Consider the following 18,690-nt stretch of genomic DNA (forward strand, 5'->3'; position numbering starts at 1 on the left):
AAAAAAAAAAAAAAAAAGACAAAGCATATGACAACATTATTTTTATAGCACTCCGGGATGTTGTGCTATAATTCAGCACTTACTCTAGTTACTGGCAAAACAGAAACTTTTAATTTGAAATACAGTGTTTTATTTTAAGCAAAGGTCTTATATAAATGAGTACAGTCTTATATAAATGAATACTAATTTACAGTATAAGAAATGTATAAATTTTTTTGCCAGTGATGCATAAGAGTATACCCATGACTAAAGATGAAGGAAAGAAATTTTGCATTAATTTAGATCTGATGGATAGTAAAGTATTTGAGAAAAATAGGGAAATGTTCAAAGAAAAGATTGAGGAATACAGTTGTCTTGTCACTTCATAGATCTGAATTGCAGCTGAGCCCAAGTGTGGTGCTAGTGTCCTCCCCAGCTTATTCATACCTGGAAGTCCTTTATCCTTCAGATGATTTGCAAAGCCTGGAAGAAACCCTTGGCATCTGCCCACAGTGTTCTGTGGAAACAGGCCTGGATCCTGATGCCATTTTTTTCTGTGAAGTGAAGTGTCTTTGCCTTTACACATGCAGGCCTGGATTGGTGGGTGTACCTGGATTGGTGGCCTAACTAAGTGTAGCTTGCTCCCTTTCAGAAGAGGATGATGAGAAGTCTGACAGTGAGGATGGAGACCTGGATAAGCAGATGGGCAATCTTAATGGCGAGGAAGCTGACAAACTAGATGAGAGGCTTTGGGGAGATGATGAGGAAGAAGATGAAGACGGTGACAGTAGAGCTGAAGAGACAGGACCAGGAATGGATGAGGTGATTAAGAGCCCCGATCCCAGAGTTCCCAGGCCCTGACTGGGGAGCTGCTCCCTCCAGGCTGTGCTGCTTTCTACTTTTCCTTTTCTTTGTTTTCTTCTCTTCTATCTGCTTTCTCTCTACTTCATTTTGAAGAGCGCACAGCAGCGTGACCTAAGTCCTCCCGTGGTTGCTGTGTTGTGGAGGAGGGAACATCCATGCCAAGCCAATTCTCCCTGTGCAGCTGCATCCCCAGCTCTGGCTGAGACTGGCAGGGTAGGGCAGGCATGCGGAAGCAGAGTATGAAGTCTGTGCTTGCTGCTCTTGGGGCAGACAGAGGTGGTTATCTCCACATCAGAAATAGTAGTGCCCTGTCTGCCGTTATCTGTCCCACTTGTGCCTGTCAGCAGAGGTCATCTGTACCAGAGGGCTAGGAAACTATCTCCTAGATGAATTGTCTTTATTTCTTGATTCATTTAGGAAGATTCTGAACTTGTTGCTAAAGGTGACAGCTTGGATGCTGGAAATCTGAACAAAAATAAAAAACAGCAAGATGAGAAGGAAGACTCAGAAACTGAAGATGTTGAACAGGGCCAAGAGAAAATTAATGAACAAATTGATGAGGTAATGGACCTCAGGTCAGGAGGTGAAATACCTCCTGACTAAAGACCACAGTCCTCTGAGTGTCGTAAGACATTTGTTTTTCCTTCTTATTTGTCAGTTCCTTTCATGGATTTCCTAGAAGAGTGCATCACAGCCAGGCATGGTAGAGCCAAGCATGGTTGTAATCTTAGCATTCAAGATGCTGAGGCAGGAGGGTCATGAGTTCCCATCCAGTCACACAACATTTAATTAATGTATCTTAACTATCGATTTGTGCTAATGTGCTGTTTGGCTTCACTATGTTTTAGAAGCTAAGATCTGTGGTCCTTTATTTTCTTTTCATAAGTTTTGGGTTTTAACATTAAGTAACAAAGGGCCTATTACCCTGATAGTTTATACAGATAATGAAATTTGAAGTTCTAATCTAACATGAAAGACTGAAAAATACTATTAAGTCACTAAACTGTGATAGTAATATTAAAGAAATCATAGACTTTGGTTTTATACGGTTTTTGCTCTCCCTGTTCTCTTGTTGTTATCCCAAAGAGGGAATATGATGAGAATGAGGTAGACCCTTATCATGGCAATCAAGAAAAGCTGCCAGAACCTGAGGCCTTGGACCTTCCAGATGACTTGAAACTTGACAGTGAGGACAAAAGTGGTGGCGAGGACACAGACAATGAGGAAGCAGAAGGTATGTCTTTCCAGATACCCGTAGCTAGAGGTCATTGGCAATGGGCAGTAGTGATTTCTTCAGTGACGTGACAAAGCCAGAGATACTGCTTTGCTAGCTCTATTCCAGTTTGAGTAAACCTCCAACACGTAGGCCAGCATACCTCTCTTCTGTTGTCACTTCCCATCCTGCAGTTTGCATGGCCAAGGACTGGTGATGTTTTATTATGTATACCTCTTTCTCCAAAGCCACTACCATGTTCCCAGCTGGTAGGCTGATGTGCGCACCAGTCAGTCTTGATCTGTCAGGGCTCTCACCCAGCTCCTCTAGAGAAATACTGGCTAGTCAGAATAATGGAGAATGAGAGCAAAGAATCCCAAGAAAGTCACACACGCTGTGACAGTAGCCTAGAGCCTCGGCTACCCGTTTCATCCCTAGGGATTCCTCAGTCACACACACTGTGACAGTAACCTAGAGCCTCGGCTACCCATTTCATCCCTAGGGATTCCTCTATGGATAATAGGAAACTCTAATTGAAGAGCCTGAGGCTGATCAACCTCACAGGAAGATGCTAGATAAATAGCTTCATGATTTGACTGAGTTACATACTTAGAAAAGCTAATTTTAATTATGTATACTTTTTAGATATATGTTGAGACAAATAAGTTACAAAAAAATGATCTAAGACCATTTATCTAAAAATCTTAATTTTGTTTTAGCAACCAAGCATACATAAAATTAAGATTAAAACTGCTAAGAGTATATATATTATCCTATCTTTCTTAAAATACCATTTTATTTAGGCTCATTTAGATTAGTATGTATGAACCAAAGAACAATTATGTTACTGGCTAATAGCTTTCTGAAATGTCCTAAGTATAGGGATACTCGTCTAATAAGTAAAATTTGGAGCCTGGTGAAGATAACTCAGTCACTGAAGTGCTTGCTCTGCGAGCGTGAGAACCTGAGCATCCATGTGTATCTGGCTGCATCTGTCCCTGTACCACATGCATGCCTGAATAAAATACTTATATAGCACCTTTCAGGTTAAGAAATCAAGAGTTTTAAAAATTGTTTTGATCAGAAGAGAATCCTTTGGAGATCAAAGAAAAAACGGTAGATATGGAAGAAACAGACCATGAAATTGAAGAGCCCGAGGCTGGTCAGGATGAAGGTGAAAGTCCACATGAGCCTGAGGAAGGCCCCAGTGAAGACAAGGAGAATATGGATATGGATACAGGAGCTGATGATCAAGACAGAGATACATCCAGCCATGCAGAAGAGCATTCTGAGGAGGAGGAGGAGGAGGAGAAGGAGGAAGAGGAGAAGGAGGAGGAAGACAAGGCCACCACTGATGGAAGTGGAGAGAGTGGTGTCAGCCCTGTTGACCAAGATCTTCAGCCCCAGGTATTTCGGGATGTGGAGCTTTTCTTGTATTAAAAGCAATAGGAAAAACACTTCATGCCAGCAGAATCTTTTGTAAGATATTTCTTTACTACTACAGAGTTTTATGTTTACTTGAAAACCCTCTCCTAACCAGTCTGCTCAATACAGAGTCCCTCTTCGACCCCCTACACCCCTTATCAGTGAATGGGGTGGGCACCTTCTTCCTGGTAGGCAACCTTTGTATTCGTTCCTCGCAGCATGTTTGTTTGATCTGTGCAGAAGGAGGAAGAGGAAGGGGAGCAGTCTGATGCTGAAGAGCAAGTGCCAGAGGCCACAGAGAGAAAGGAGCATGCCTCCTGTGGGCAGACTGGAGTGGACAACCTGCAGAGTACACAGGCTGTGGAACTAGCTGGGACTGCACCAGAGAAGGAGCAGGGGAAAGAGGTGATGGGTCTGTTGGACTGACTCCCTGCTGTGGGCTAATGGTGATGTTCTAATGGTAGCGCTTCAGGCTGTGGGGAGACAGGGTATCACAGTGACTTCCGCCACTCACCAGCAGGAACTGTGTTTCTTATGTCTTTCCATCAAGTACTGAGCGGTTCCTTTACGCAGCAGACTTCCATAGTAACTACAAAATAGATGATGCTGTTTCCTCCAATTTAATACTGGAGGAAAATAAGCCTCAGTAAAGTCAAGTGACAACCTCTAGGAGCACAGCTAGCTGATGATTGGGCCTGGTCTGTCTGTCTGTCTGTCAGAATAAGACCTTAAGTTGCTTTAGGTAAGGAACTAATCAAAGCAAAGCCAGGGCCCCAGGAGTGTGTCTGTGTTGTGCTGCTATGTGCCAGCAGGGCCTTTGTTAGCAAAGTTGGAACCAGGGCAACACGGCAGCCATGGCTTTAACTTCTCTCTCCTCTTCTGGTTTGGATTTCTTAGGAACATGGCAGTGGAGCTGCAGATGCAAACCAAGCAGAAGGCCATGAATCCAACTTGATTGCACGTTTGTCCTCCCAGCAACACACCAACAAAAATACCCAGGTTTCTGTCATTCTCTGATTAAGTTTAGATGTAGGCAGGTAGAAAAAGATACTGTGAATGAAGTGATTGTACACAGCAAGTGAAAACGCTGGAGAGGGGTCTCAGGAGTTAGGGCACTTACTGCATTTGCAGAGGACCCTGGTTTGGTCCCCAGTACCTACATATATGGCAGTTCCAGGAGATTTAATTCCTCTTCTGGCCTCCATAAGCTCTGCATGTGCATCTGTGTAGGTGCTGGCAGACACACTTAACAACAACAACAAATGGCAACCTTTCCAGCCTTGGCTGATAAATGACAGGCTTGGAAAAAGACCCCAACCAGAAGGTGTTCCATTGTTTTTCAAACTTGACAGTGTTTAAATAGGTGTATTCATGCTTGTGAAATTACTATTCTCAAAACGAAAACCAAACACTCCCCTAAAAGCCTACATGCTATTTTCCCAAACCTCCAAAGAGACTTTCTCAGAGGAAGTGAATGCCACCGGTGTCACACATACATAAATAGGTTTCTTTGTTTTGTTGACTATTTTATATCATAGATTTAGTCATAGTGGCATATACCTATTATCCCAGAATTTGGAAGGCAGAAGCAGGAGGGTCAGGAGTTGAAAGGCTATCTTAGCTACAGAGCAAATTCAAGGCTAGTCAGAGCTCTGGGTGCGGGGGAGGGCAGTTATCCTAGAAATTAGGTCAGAGTCTAATTGCCCATTCTTTTAATAGCTGTATTGAATCCCACTGTTGTATGGCTGTTCCTGGGAGTGCGAATTGGTTGTTTTGAGGTTTCATATTTGCAAATAAAGCTCTAATGATCTCCTTAATTCCTACAGAGTTTTAAGAGGAGACCTGGGCAGGCTGACAATGAACGTTCCATAGGTGACCACAATGAGCGTGTGCGTAAGAGACTGAGGACTGTGGACACAGACAGAAAGACAGAACAGGAGCCAACCCAGGCTCAGGTGGAAGATGCAGACACGTTCGAACATATTAAACAAGGCAGTGATGCATATGATGCACAAACCTATGGTATGGTGTGAAGAATACTACTTCTTTTTCTCACAAAGCGTTTCTCTGAGGTTGTGCCACATGACTGTGCCTGCCAGGCAAAGTAGAAGGGGAAGAAATAGCTATCTATCTAACTTTTTTCTCAATACAATATTTTTATAAGGCACAAATAATAACTTGTTTCTGGTAGCAAGGGAACTGTAAATGCTCGGGGTTCTCAGGGTAAGCCCTCTATCCTCAGAGACAGCTGCCCCATGCTGTAAACCTGGTGCTGACCTGTTTGTTGGTATTGAACATGGTTGAGTGTCCTTGAACAGTGAACATCCATATACAGATGGGGCAGATGAGGTGAGCGCCAGTCATCCCACTTGCCTTGTCCTTGCTACCCCTCTTCCTGAAGTGCACTGCTGTGAGGATATGCTCCTCTGCACACAGGGCAGGAATGGTAGCAGGGCTTTGTTTCTCTGTGTGTTCCCACACAAAAGAAGTTGAGTCAAGAGCCTCCCTTAGGCTGGGGCACGGGCTTCTTCCTTCCTCAGAGTAGGCAGTATGCCATAGCTTCCAATGTGGCAAGAGCCCATTCTGGGTCCCTATAAACTTGTGACACTGAGTGATGGGAAGGTGATGGACGTGGATGGTGAATGCATCCTGAATTCTGGTTATTAATTCAGTTGATAAGAATGCTTCACTTGGAGCCGGGCCTGGTGGCGCAGGCCTTTAATCCCAGCACTCGGGAGGCAGAGGCAGGTGGATTTCTGAGTTCGAGGCCAGCCTGGTCTACCAAGTGAGTTCCAGGACAGCCAGAGCTATACAGAGAAACCCTGTCTCGAAAAACCAAAAAAAAAAAAAAAAAAAAAAAAAACAAAGAATGCTTCACTTGGGAGGCAGAGGCAGGCGGATTTCCGAGTTCAAGGACAGCCTGGTCTACCGAGTGAGTTCCAGGACAGCCAGGGCTACACAGAGAAACCCTGTCTCGAAAAACCGAAAAAAAAAAAGAATACTTGCCTAGGGTTGGAGAGATGGTTCAGTGGTTAAGAGCACTGACTGCTCTTCCAGAGGTCCTGAGTTCAATTCCCAGCAACCACATGGTGACTCACAACCCTCTGTAATGGGATCAGATGCCCTCTTTTGGTGTGTCTGAAGACAACTTCTGTGTACTCATATAAATAAAATAATTTTTAAAAAAAGAAGAATGTCTAGCACGCACAAAGCATTATATTTGTTTCCTACCACTACATAAAGCTAAGTATGGCGTCTGTGATGCCAGTACTCCAGAGGATTAGAAGTTCAAGATTTATCTTTGACTACATAGCAGGTTTGTGGGCAGTCTGTATATGAAATCCTTTGTTATGGGAGAGAAAGACACACAGAGAGACTGGATCATGCCTTGGCAAGAGTATTCTCTTACCTATTGCTGTCAGAGACGTTGTTATAGATTTTCTCAAATCTCTGAGAGCAATGAGATCTTTAAGGCGAGCATGATGGCACATGCTTTTAATCCCAGCACTTAGGAGGGAGTTTGAGGCCAGCCTGGTCTACAGAGTGAGTTCCAGGACAGCCAGGGCTATACAGAGAAACTCTGTCTCGAAAAACCAAAAAGAAAAAAAGTATCTTTAAAGCTTGTCTAAGATTAAAATGCTGAGACTTCTTTCTCGCCCTCATTTTGTATTTAGTTTTTCTATTCACTAGTTACTCCAAGCATGGTTCTCAGTAGCTGCTTCAAGTCACATGTACCACACTCCACCCTGTCTTTTCTGTTTACATCAGTAAAAGCCCAGATAAATGCCAGTTTCTCTTTACGTGTGTGGGTACATTCTATCTTGATCTAGAAGCAGGTCTGTCAGTAGAAGAGCAGGAGGTATTTAGGCTGGCAAGTGTCTGGCCCCATGGTTGGTTAGTGGAAAACCAGCTTTAGAAGAATCTTGAAAGGTGGAAGTGATAGACAATAATCAATGCAGCATCACCTTCTCTGCAGAATAATTAAGCTTTGTCCCTGTATGCACTGTCGGCAGATGTGGCCAGTAGTGAACAGCAGCAGACTGCAAAGGCCTCCGGACAGGATCGGGAGGAGGAAGAAACAGAAGATATCCTCATGGATACAGAGGAGGAGCTGATGAGAGCAGAGGACCCAGAGCAGCTGAAGCCAGAGGCGGTCAAGTCAGAGACTGCTGCAGCCTCTGGTGAGCGAGCCCTCCGTGGGCAGGCTTGCATGCTTTCTGTCCTTTTGTCATCCTGTCTACTCTCTGCTCTTTCCTAATCTGGCTTTCATGAGTAATTCACCTATCATCTCAGAGAAGAGAGTCTTGAAGATCAGTTATCGAGGGGAAACAATTTCTGACAAATTCAGATCTGTCTCTTTAAAATATGTTGGGAAAAGCAAAATAGTACATTCTTGATTATTGTAGAGATTTCCTTTGTTACACACGCTTCAAGCATAGAGTAAAGAAAATGAGGAAATGGAGCAGAAAGATATGTGGGGATTGTTGGTTGAGTTGAGCTTTGACTCCTTGTTAGGACAGGCACTGGTGAACCACGTGATAATGAAAGTGTCTTTCTATGAAAATAGGCTCTAGTGAGATGGAGGTGGATATGCAAACACTTAAGGCAAAAGAAGACCAAGACCCAAGAACAACCACACCTCACCAGGAGACAGAGAATGAGAGGCCAGAAAGAAGCAGAGATTCAACTATTCATACACTTCGTCAATTCCTTGTGGATTCAGTTTTCCAAGTACTAAACTCATAGCTTGCTGTGTTATCCTTTAGTTTTAAGTTACTTTAGAACTTTTATGAAATTGCTCATTTTCAATATCAAGTCTTACCAAAATTTTTAAGAGTACTTTTGGTGTAATCGATAATTTTTAGTAAATGTTATATCCTTTGTTAACTACAAATTGTGCCCAGACCTACCCATTATGGTGGCACTAGTTCTTGGCATTGGCTCTTAGGCATTGGCATCCCAACCTATGCCACCACTTATGTACAATTGACAACTTATGGCAGTTATGTAATAATAATTTTTTACTTTTGGGGGGTGGGTGAAGGGTGGTTAGTGAGGTTTGTTGGGTGTGTACATGTGGAAGCCAGAGGACAAGGTCAGGCTTCATTCCAGCTGGTGGTGCTGGTGGTGGTGTCATCGTTTGTTTGTTTTGGTGGGGTTTGTTTTTGTTTGTTTGTTTGGTTGGTTGGTTGGTTGGTTTTTGGTGTGCATGTGTATGTTTGTGTGGGGGGGTTGTTTGTTTTGTTGAGACTGGGTCTCTGGTTATTCTAAAATTTTCCCAGAAGGCTTAGGAGGCTGAGCAACCAGCTCCAGTGACCCCTGTGTCTACCTCAGCCCTGTGTATCAGCATGCCTGGCTTTTGTTGCATGGGTTCTGAGGCTAGAATTTGGGCCACACTTGTAAGGCATGCACTTACTAACTTAACCATCTCTCCAGCAACCAGAGGAGCCTTGTAACTGAGCCTTGCGCCGTGGTAATTGGACTTTGTGGAGCGAGAGGCTCATCAGAAAGTGGAAAAGAAACCCCTGAGGCTGCCTGTTGTCCTCTGGTCTCCTATAGGTGCATTCACATACACACAAAAAAAGAGATCTGTTTTGTTTGGTTTTTTTTTAACTAGGCTATATTTTATAAGTGATAAAAAGTTCCATCCATCCAGTTGATCCCAAAAACAAGAAATGGAATCATCTAACTGCACCCTTAAATTTGCTTGAGTTGTGAGTTCAGGCATACAACTGCAACAAGGACAGCAGTCAGTGATAAGTCACTGATTCCAACCTGGGCCACCACTTACATAGTTTTTCCTTCTTAGCCTGTGTTAAAAGATGTCAGTGAGCTGAGACAAGAGATGGAAAGGCAGCTGGAGACATGGCAGGCGCACGACTATGGGAATGCAGAAGTAAGTCAAAGTTGTTGGGGTTTGTTTTTCTTTTCCACAAAATAACTTGCCTGTTTTAGTAACTCAGTAGGTTCTTAGCTCCAGTTACCTTTGTAAAAGGCTAATGGAGACTATACTGAGAACTTTCCCTAAGCAGGGTATCCACTAATTCTGCCTATTCTGCCACTACATCTGGAGCCTCATTAAAAAGCAGACAGACATATTTGGTTCCTTTAACTTGTATAGCTGGCTTTGTAAGGAAGCTAGGCAAAAGTTCATGCTATGTAGTCTTGAATGGTCTTCAGGCCCTTGCTGGCTCTGTGGAGTGTATTTTATTTTAATGATTTAACCTCTAAATATACGGTGTATATGCATGCCTATATTCTGTGTTTATTATCGTTCTCCCTACCATGCATGTATTCGTGCTCTGCTGTAGTCAGTATGAAGCCTTTGTGTGTGTGGATCCCTGCTGTTGAGGGGGATTTGTGTACACTGTCACTCTCCCTCTTGAAAACTGATGAGCGTGCTCAGGTACTTGAACCTTACCCAGAGTTCACATTCATGTGCTGCTGTGCAAAGTATCAGGTCCAGTTCTTAAACTGGCAGGAGCAAAGTGTTGAGTGAATTCCCATTGTTAGCTGCCCCTTGACACTGTATATTACGGGATTTGGGGGCCAGTGCGTTTTATTTAGTTGGATTGCTGCTTGCTGAGAAAAGCTTTTAACGTGCTTTGCTGAGAAGGCTTGTGCACGTTCTTTCTGCTTCAGCATTCTAATAGTAATTTCTCTTTTGCTGTCCTAGGAGAAGGCTGCAGCTGAGATGTGGCAGAATTACCTAGTCTTAACTGCATCTCTTTCACAACAGCTGTGTGAGCAGCTTCGTCTCCTCCTAGAACCTACACAGGCAGCCAAACTAAGGTAAGTCTTCCCTGCTGAGGCTTCTGGGTTGCTGTTTCTGCTCTCTGGGCACTATTGTGTCTGCTACGGTCCCCCATTAGCTGTAAGTAGGAACTGTGTGTGTGTGTGTGTGTGTGTGTGTGTGTGTGTGTGTGTGTGTGTGTGTGTGTGTGATGAGGAGGTACATCCAGGAAGGCGGCTCACACTCTGCCGGGTGGGAAGCAGCCACAGATGTGCTGTTCCTGTGCTTACGGCGTGTTACTCGGCTAGGATCAGAACCGCAACAATGTGGTCAAAGTCATGGTTGAGAACAGACAAGGGAAGCATATGAGGCTTTGTATGTAATACAGAAAATTTACTCTGTAATTCCGTAGGTGTGTTTTGATCTAAGGCCAGTGCTCTGGCTGACAGAATGTGCTAATTGTAATCTGCATTGGATGTCAGTATTTTGCCAGGAATAGTTTCCTGACCCTGGCTTTTAATTATTAAGTTTTTAATAATGTGATTTGTCTTAAAATTCTGCGATCTAAGCCTGTGCTCATCTTTGCTCTCATTGGTTCCTGTAACAGAGGAGACTATCGAACAGGGAAACGACTGAACATGCGGAAGATCATTCCATACATTGCCAGTCAGTTTCGAAAGGACAGGATTTGGCTTCGTAGGACCAAGCCCAGTAAACGGCAGTATCAGATTTGTCTGGCTATTGATGACTCCTCAAGCATGGTAGACAACCACACCAAGCAGGTAAGGGGGAGAAGCAGCAGCTCAGGTCCTTGGCTGGCTAAGTACAGCTGGCAGGAAGGATTGATGACTCCGTCCAGAAAGGGGGGTTTAACAGTGCAGGTCATGGGATTTCTGAAACTGGTTTCTAGGGGGTGCTGGTTTTTTTTTACAGTGATTTTATTTGGCAAAAGCCAGCAGGTGACCTAAGATAGCGATATTCTCCTGGAAGAGGCTAGAATGCGCCCTGAGTCCAGTTCCATCTCCCCATAACTTTGGGCAGCTTATTTGTTGGTTTCACTTTTTTTTTTTTTTTTTTTAAAAAAAAAAAAAAAGGATTATAACAGTACCTACCTCAGTGATAAAGACTAAATTAAATATAAATTAAATATTAAATACCTAGGTTAATGCTTTTTTTAACCAATTTGTTCTAAAATTGCTGTCATTTATGCAGGTGGTAATAAAAATTTTCTCTTAATTTTCTCACAGTTCAGCATGCCCCTCATATGTGGGCACTATGTTGGGTTTATTTACTGATAAATAAGATGATAAAAGAATTGTTTAAATCAATTCTGACCCAGAAATTGGAAAATATTAAAAAATGAAGAGGGATTTGTTTTTTGTTTTTTTAAAGATTTATTTATTTATTGGATGTAAGTACAACTGTAGCTGTCTTCAGACACCCCAGAAGAGGGAGTCAGATCCCATTACAGATGGTTGTGAGCCACCATGTGGTTTCTGGGATTTGAACTCAGGGCCTTCGGAAGAGCAGTCGGTGCTCTTAACCGCTGAGCCATCTCTCCAGCCCGAGGGATTTGTTTTTAAAACCAAGTTTGTGGTTTTGTTTTTTGGTTTGGGGAGTTGTTTGTTTTTCATTGCATTCATTCCCTTGTCTTCTATACAGACAGCCTGATAATACTGATAGACTTGTTTAAAAACAGATGTTTGATCAGAGGAATGAAAAAAATCTAAGAAAATTATCTCATTTACAAAGGCTAACTAGAAGCCGGGCAGTGGTGGCACATGCCTTTAATCCCAGCACTTGGGAGGCAGAGGCAGGCAGATTTCTGAGTTTGAGGACAGCCAGGGCTTCACAGAGAAACCTGTCTCGAAAAAACAAAAACAAAATAAACAAACAAACAAAAAACAAAGGCTAATTAGAGATCTTATCTAGTTTTTCATTTGTCATGTCTTTAAAGTTCTGTCTCTGTGTAAAACTTTTGAATTGAATGCTTTGACTTTTAAATCTCTTTGGATTTGCTACAGATGAAGATAATGAACTGTTACATGTTAAAATTGGCAGTGTCCAAAGAAGGCAGGGCGTTATCTATCCTTAGCTGTTGCACATCCCAAGTCTTAAGATGAGATGCATGTTTGTTGCACTAGTGTGGAAGTGTGATGGTTGTGTGACCATCACATGAGCATATTAGTAACCATTTGTAAATGAATAACAGTTTTTTTCTTGCACTTTATTTCATGGTGAGTTAGATTTTTCTTTCTTTATGTAGACAGGAATGTTGTTTTCAAAATATCAGTAATTATGTTCAGGCGATTTCAGGTTGTCTAGCTGACTTGATGACTTACAGTTGCTTTGGGCCTATCTATTAAGCTACATGGGGTCTTTGAGTAGTGAAGCACAAAAACAAAAAAACACACACAAGCACATATTTTCCCCTTCCACTCAGGGAACAAAAAAATCAGGCTTTTCAGAACACTTAGAAAAATACAAGACGCCCCTCTCCCTTTTCAGTTTTTCATTTTTTAAAACTCATTCTTCCCCAACACTCTTAAGACACAGTGTTACAATCTAGGGTCTTAATAGATTTGTTCTCTCTGTCATTTAAAGAATTAATTAAAGGCAGGAGAAATGCCAAGCATTGCAGACAGAATCAACAGCTGAAGGAAGGCATTCACTGAGGGGAGGAAACATGCACACAGTAGACACAGAAAGGTTCTCTATGAAATTGACTGGAGACTCAGAAATTGGAATAGTTCTGGTAATAAAATTTGTAACTCAGTTTTCTAGTCTGACTCTACCACATGAGAGTTAGTTCGCACTCTTTTAATTTTAGTTACATATAAAAGATTTTATGTGGGCTCTGCCATGGAAAGAAAGGAAAATTGACATTTCTGGAACATATTTCTCAGTACCACTATGGTTACATACATAGATAGTATGTGGAGAAAACCATTCCTATCCGTGTATTGCTCTTGGGTTCAAGCAGCTAAACACAGGATAGGGTCCAAGGAGACTCCAGCCTGCATCGGTTGTATGACATTTTGGTACTATTGTTCATCTCCTTGCCATACAAAAATAATATTTTCTGGGAAGTCTTGAAGCAAACTGATTTAGGGGAGTTTTGGTTCCTTAAACTCTTCTTTGGTTTTTATAGCTTGCATTTGAGTCATTGGCTGTGATTGGTAACGCTCTAACCCTCCTAGAAGTGGGTCAGATTGCAGTGTGCAGGTAAGGTTGCCTTTTACAAGGTTTTTAAATTTTGTTTTGTTGTTTGTTTTTGTTGTGGTTTTTACTTCATGTGTATGGGTGTTTTGCCTTTGTGTGTCTGTGTACCACACGCGTGCAATAATACCCTTGGAAGCCAAAAGAGGCATTAGATCCCTGGAACTGGAACTGTAGATAGTGTGAGCCACCAGTGGGTGGTAGGATCCAAGCCTGGATCCTCTGGATGAGATGCTCTTAGCTGCTGAAGCCGTCTCTCCATGCCCTAATACTACCTTTGCTTTTTGTTTTTTGATTGTTTTGTTTCTTCAGACAGGGTTCCTCTATGTGACCTTGGCTGTCATGGAACTTGCTTTGTAGACCAGGCTGGTCTCCAACTCAGAGATCTGCCTGCGTCTGCCTCCCAAGTCCTGGGGTTAAAGACATGAGTCACCACCCCCACCCCAGCTCTAATGTTGCCTTCTAATCACAGTAGGGAAATCCTGTTCCCAACCTTTAACTGTTTTGATCACATGACTGAAGGAATCATGTTGTGTCTGATTTTTCTTTCCAAGCTTTGGAGAGTCAGTAAAGCTGTTGCACCCATTCCACGAGCAGTTTAATGATTCTTCAGGGACTCATATTCTACGGCTCTGCAAATTCCAACAAAGGAAGACTAAGATTGCTCAGGTATACTGATGAAGTCAGGATTTGTTTTGCACAGATTCTAAAGCTGATAGTAAGAGACATTAATTTTTAGACCCTCCTGGGTGCATTGTAGAATTCAGACAGGCAGCATGACAAGACACAGTAGTAACTTCAGCCGGAATGTTACTAGGACAGTTTCCTGGGCATCCCTGTGGCTCCATTTTCTCAGTCCTCAAAGATCATTGACTTCAGCACAGTTGAGCAGCTGGAAACATTTGAAACAAAAAGTTACTGCCTGGTCTCCTAATGGTCAGGTGGGTTTGGGCCCAGTTGCTCATTAAGCCTAGAGACAAAACCATGGGAAGTAAAGCTGCAGATTTCTGAACAAGATGGAATGACATCCTTTCCATTCTTGGTTCTTGCTGTTTTGCTCAACAGAATTATTAACTTGAAAGAAGGAAATTGTTTTGTTCATGGATGTTCATATAATTGTCTTCTTTGAGAGTGTTCTAGCCAGTGACAGTCCTGTCTGTACTTAAGCATGTCAGTGTTCAGTGGTAAAATGCTGCGCAGGAGGAAGACAGACCATAGGTCAGGAGCCATGGGAATCTCTTATCATTATGAAAGGGGAGCTTAAGTAGTTGTATTAATTTGTGCTGGTTCTGTTTAGTTTCTAGAAACCGTAGCCAAAATGTTTGCAGCTGCCCAGAAGCTATCCCAGAACATCAGTCCAGGTGAGCTACCTGTGGTTTCCTTTATTTCTCTGTGCTATCTTTTGTTTTTGGTTTGTGAGTGAATGTGTGTGTGTTCACGAATGTGTGCAGATGCATGTGTGTGTGGAAGCCTGAGGTTGACTTTGGAAGTCTTCCTTGGCTACTCTACTTTATTTGTTCATTTATTTTTTTGAGAAAGAAAGGGTCTTTCACTGAACCAGAAACTCACAGCTAAGCTAGCCATCAAACCCCAGGTTTCTTCTGTCTCCCGCTCTCCAGCACTGGGATTACAGGCATGTGTTGTCACACTTGACTTTCATGTGGGTGCTCGCAATCCTAAGTCAGGTCCTCCTACTGTGTAGGAAGCAATTTACCAAATGAGCCATCTTCTGAGTCCCTCTAACCCCCATCACCTTTAGAACATATTCCCTATAGGGAAAAAAAACAAAACAAAACAAAAAACCAGAAAGATGGAGTTCTCATTGCTTGAATTCTTTATTCATTATTTATTCGGAAATTCATGCTGAACTCATTTTTAGGGCTTATAATTAATAGTCACTAGTTACAAATTAAAACATATATGCTAGATTACGTTCAGAGTTGGATAGGAAGGAATAAGGTATATGGAATTAAGTATAAAGTTCACACTCATTATAGAACATAATCCAGAAATGAGTTAATGTAATTATGATTGCTTTCGGGCTTGAAATATGACAGTTATCTAGCCCTGATTCTGTCATGGAGAAGAGAGAAAGGGAAGGAACTTAGGGACATAGAATTGTTCCTGGGTAGAAATGTCCAGAAGGGGGCTGGAGAGATGACTCAGCAGTTAAGAGCACTGACTGCTCTTCCAGAGGACCAGAGTTCAATTCCCAGCAACCACATGGTGGCTCACAACCATCTGTAATGGGATCTGACTCTTCTTCTGGGGAGTCTGAAGACAGCTACAGTGTACTTACATAGAATAAATAAATAAATCTTAGAGAGAGAGAGAAAGTCCAAAAGGCAATATATGAAATTTGGAAGACAAGTTCTAGGTTACTGATTGGGTCACTTCTGGTGGCCTATTCATCTCTATGGTTGCTGAAGTCCACAGGCTTAAGCACGTGAGTCAGGAGAACAATTTCTGCTTCTATCATGTGAATCTCAAGGAATGGGCTGCAGTTGTCAGTGAAGAGCTCGTGCCTTTCTGTGCTGAGCCTCCTATGGCCCGCCTTTAATGGAATTGATCTAAGCTTGACCTTCTGTCTGCTGTGCTGACCAATTGAGTGTCTTATCTCTCCTGTTTATGTGCAAAATGTGACAGTTCCAGGGATCCTTCTTTAGAATGCCCACAGGTGGTATCTAATTGTTAACATGGGTTTTCCCTTTTCCCTTCCCTGTAATGCACGGCTTCTGCAGAGACTGCCCAGCTGCTCCTCATAGTTTCTGATGGGCGAGGCCTTTTCCTTGAAGGCAAAGACAGAGTCCTAGCAGCAGTCCAGGCTGCCCAGAATGCCAACGTCTTCGTCATTTTTGTTGTGTTGGATAATCCCAGTTCACGGGTGAGTGAGCAGGTACCAAAAGCCACCATTCTGCAGAATAGGGGGCGCCTTGAACTTGTTCAGAAGTGTAGTTGTAACCCTGTCCTGGAGTGCTGGTGCAGTGCCAGTCCCCTCACAAGGCTCCACAAAACCCCGCAAGGTGAGGAACATTCTTCCCAACCCAGAATCGTGAGGAGGAGAGCAGAGATTCACAGATGCAGAAAGCCCTCTGAATATAGTTGTCCTCTGTATGAAAAGGGTAGCGACTGTCAGTGTGGACCCTGAGCTCCTTTAAACAGAGACAGCCTGTAGCATACCATCCTAGCAGCTGACCGACTCAGTGTCTCAGGAAGCATATAGCTGCAGGTTGCACTGATCCTGACTGACTGGCAAGGCAAGTGGGGATTTCTCCATAGAGTAGAGACATGGATGCAAGGAAGGCAGCCTTTCTTTTTTTTTTTTTTTTTTTAATTTTTTTTTTTGTTGTTTGTTTCGAGACAGGGTTTCTCTGTGTACCCTTGGCTGTCCTGGAACTCACTTTGTAGNACTTTGTAGACCAGGCTGGCCTCGAACTCAGAAATCCGCCTGCCTCTGCCTCCCGAGTGCTGGGATTAAAGGCGTGTGCCACCACGCCTGGCGAAGGCAGCCTTTCTTACTTGTTCCTCTTCCTTGAACTTCTCCATGTTATAAAGAGCTGCCTTCTTCATAAACATTTTGGAAGTTTCTCTTATTTCAGCTTTTCTTGTCAACTAAAAAGGTCAATGAACTAGTTAAGAATCTATTTAATTTTTCTCTTTCTTTCAAAATGTCTTTTGTTAACAGGATTCTATCTTGGACATTAAAGTACCAATATTTAAAGGACCAGGAGAGATGCCCGAAATCCGATCCTACATGGAAGAGTTTCCATTTCCATTTTACATCATTCTTCGGGATGTGAATGCGCTTCCTGAGACCCTCAGTGATGCCCTCAGGCAGTGGTTTGAGCTGGTGACTGCATCTGACCATTCCTAGAGCAGAGCACAGTCTGTAGTGAGGCTGTGGGGTCACTGCATCTCCCCTGGAGCTCCCTTTTACACAACTGTTTGTGAACTCAGTGCTCTGATACTACTTCTTGGACCTGATTTTTCTTTTTTTACTGTATCCAGCAGTTATAAAAACATTTTTATTGCACTATACATTTGTATTTACAACATAGAAGAGCTTAGCACAAGCTCTTGGACTCCCTGCTGTACTGACTGGGCACAGACAGCTCACAAGTAGTACCAGGGCTCCTGACTAGGGACCAGGTAGAGATCACACTGCCCCTTCTTTAGAGCTCAGCCACTCGCTTTCCTCTGCTCAGTACCTTGAGGAATGAATCCAGGAACACGAACACGGGCTGCTCTCTGGTCCCTGCCTTAAGCTCTACATAGAGCCACTTGGTTGGACACATCTTACCCTGCTAGAAAGCAGGAGACTTAGATGGTGTGTTCTCATAAAGCAGCCAACAAAGGTGGTCACAGAGCTGCACAAAACTGATGCAGCTTTTTGTACCTCCCAGTGGCTGTCTCAGGAGACTATGCAATAACAGACAGGTGATTCTCCCTCATTTCATTCTTGGACTGCCATAGCCCCTGCTGTAATTTATTTGTTTAGCCATCCTTCCCCCGATACTAAGAGGAAAATTATTCCTCATAACTGCTTTCAAGCTACCCTAAGCCAGTGTCACTGTGGAAAGGAGTGAACGTATGCTGCGTCCACAAGAGCTCGACAGCTCCATCCTCCCTCACCCACACAGCATGGTAGTGTTAGGCTTGGTTCCCTTGGGGCTGGGGCAGTTTTACTTGGCCAGAAAGCAGTGTTTGAATACTTGAAATCATTTGTTGTATTCTGTTTAAATGTTGTTTGTAGACATTGTGCTGTACACCTGTCTCCATGTCTGTTTGCAGATGACACTGTGAAGTGTGCCACCCTTATATGGTGGTCATCAAAGACAGATTGCTTATTGTTTAACAAAGTGTCCTAAAGCATGTACTTAAAGTTATATTATTTTTTATTCCAAAATGCTATGCAGCTTATATTCTGAAAACTATAAAATAATTGTTGAGTTAATCTTTGATCATGGTTTTTTTATTTGTTTGGTTTGGTTTATTTTGGTTTGGTTTTTCAAGATCTTTGATCATTCTTAATGGCATATGAAAAATATGTCAGGATTGAAAGAGTGTGTTTCCAGTTGATCCTACTTGCTAATCAGACCATGCTAGCACAGACTTGTAGCTCAGTATTGTAAATGTTTATGCCTCAGTTCTGTGATTCGTGAGTTGCAGCACGCAGGCTTTGTAGCAAGGGAAATGGGGTAAGTTGGCAGAACCACATGGGTGGTATAAAGATTCTGTTCTGTGACATAACCCTTCA

General features: G+C 42.8%; 1 protein-coding gene across 1 annotated transcript in view; it reads left to right on the forward strand.

Annotated features, from left to right (window-relative positions):
• Mdn1 (midasin AAA ATPase 1) overlaps positions 1 to 18,392 on the forward strand; it is a 120,544-nt gene extending 102,152 nt beyond the window's left edge. Inside the window, exons 85-101 of the mRNA XM_029533259.1 lie at positions 632 to 801; positions 1,261 to 1,404; positions 1,930 to 2,077; positions 3,141 to 3,463; positions 3,725 to 3,886; positions 4,379 to 4,480; positions 5,308 to 5,503; positions 7,495 to 7,662; positions 8,049 to 8,212; positions 9,291 to 9,377; positions 10,158 to 10,273; positions 10,822 to 10,996; positions 13,366 to 13,439; positions 13,988 to 14,102; positions 14,731 to 14,794; positions 16,175 to 16,317; positions 17,119 to 18,392. Coding sequence (XP_029389119.1) covers positions 632 to 801; positions 1,261 to 1,404; positions 1,930 to 2,077; positions 3,141 to 3,463; positions 3,725 to 3,886; positions 4,379 to 4,480; positions 5,308 to 5,503; positions 7,495 to 7,662; positions 8,049 to 8,212; positions 9,291 to 9,377; positions 10,158 to 10,273; positions 10,822 to 10,996; positions 13,366 to 13,439; positions 13,988 to 14,102; positions 14,731 to 14,794; positions 16,175 to 16,317; positions 17,119 to 17,307 — 2,540 coding nt within the window. The 3' untranslated portion in view covers positions 17,308 to 18,392. The remainder of the gene's footprint in view (positions 1 to 631; positions 802 to 1,260; positions 1,405 to 1,929; positions 2,078 to 3,140; positions 3,464 to 3,724; positions 3,887 to 4,378; positions 4,481 to 5,307; positions 5,504 to 7,494; positions 7,663 to 8,048; positions 8,213 to 9,290; positions 9,378 to 10,157; positions 10,274 to 10,821; positions 10,997 to 13,365; positions 13,440 to 13,987; positions 14,103 to 14,730; positions 14,795 to 16,174; positions 16,318 to 17,118) is intronic.
• Positions 18,393 to 18,690: the final 298 nt, after the last annotated feature.

Source organism: Mus pahari, chromosome 22 (assembly GCF_900095145.1).
Source record: "Mus pahari chromosome 22, PAHARI_EIJ_v1.1, whole genome shotgun sequence".
Taxonomy (NCBI): Eukaryota; Metazoa; Chordata; class Mammalia; order Rodentia; family Muridae; genus Mus; species Mus pahari.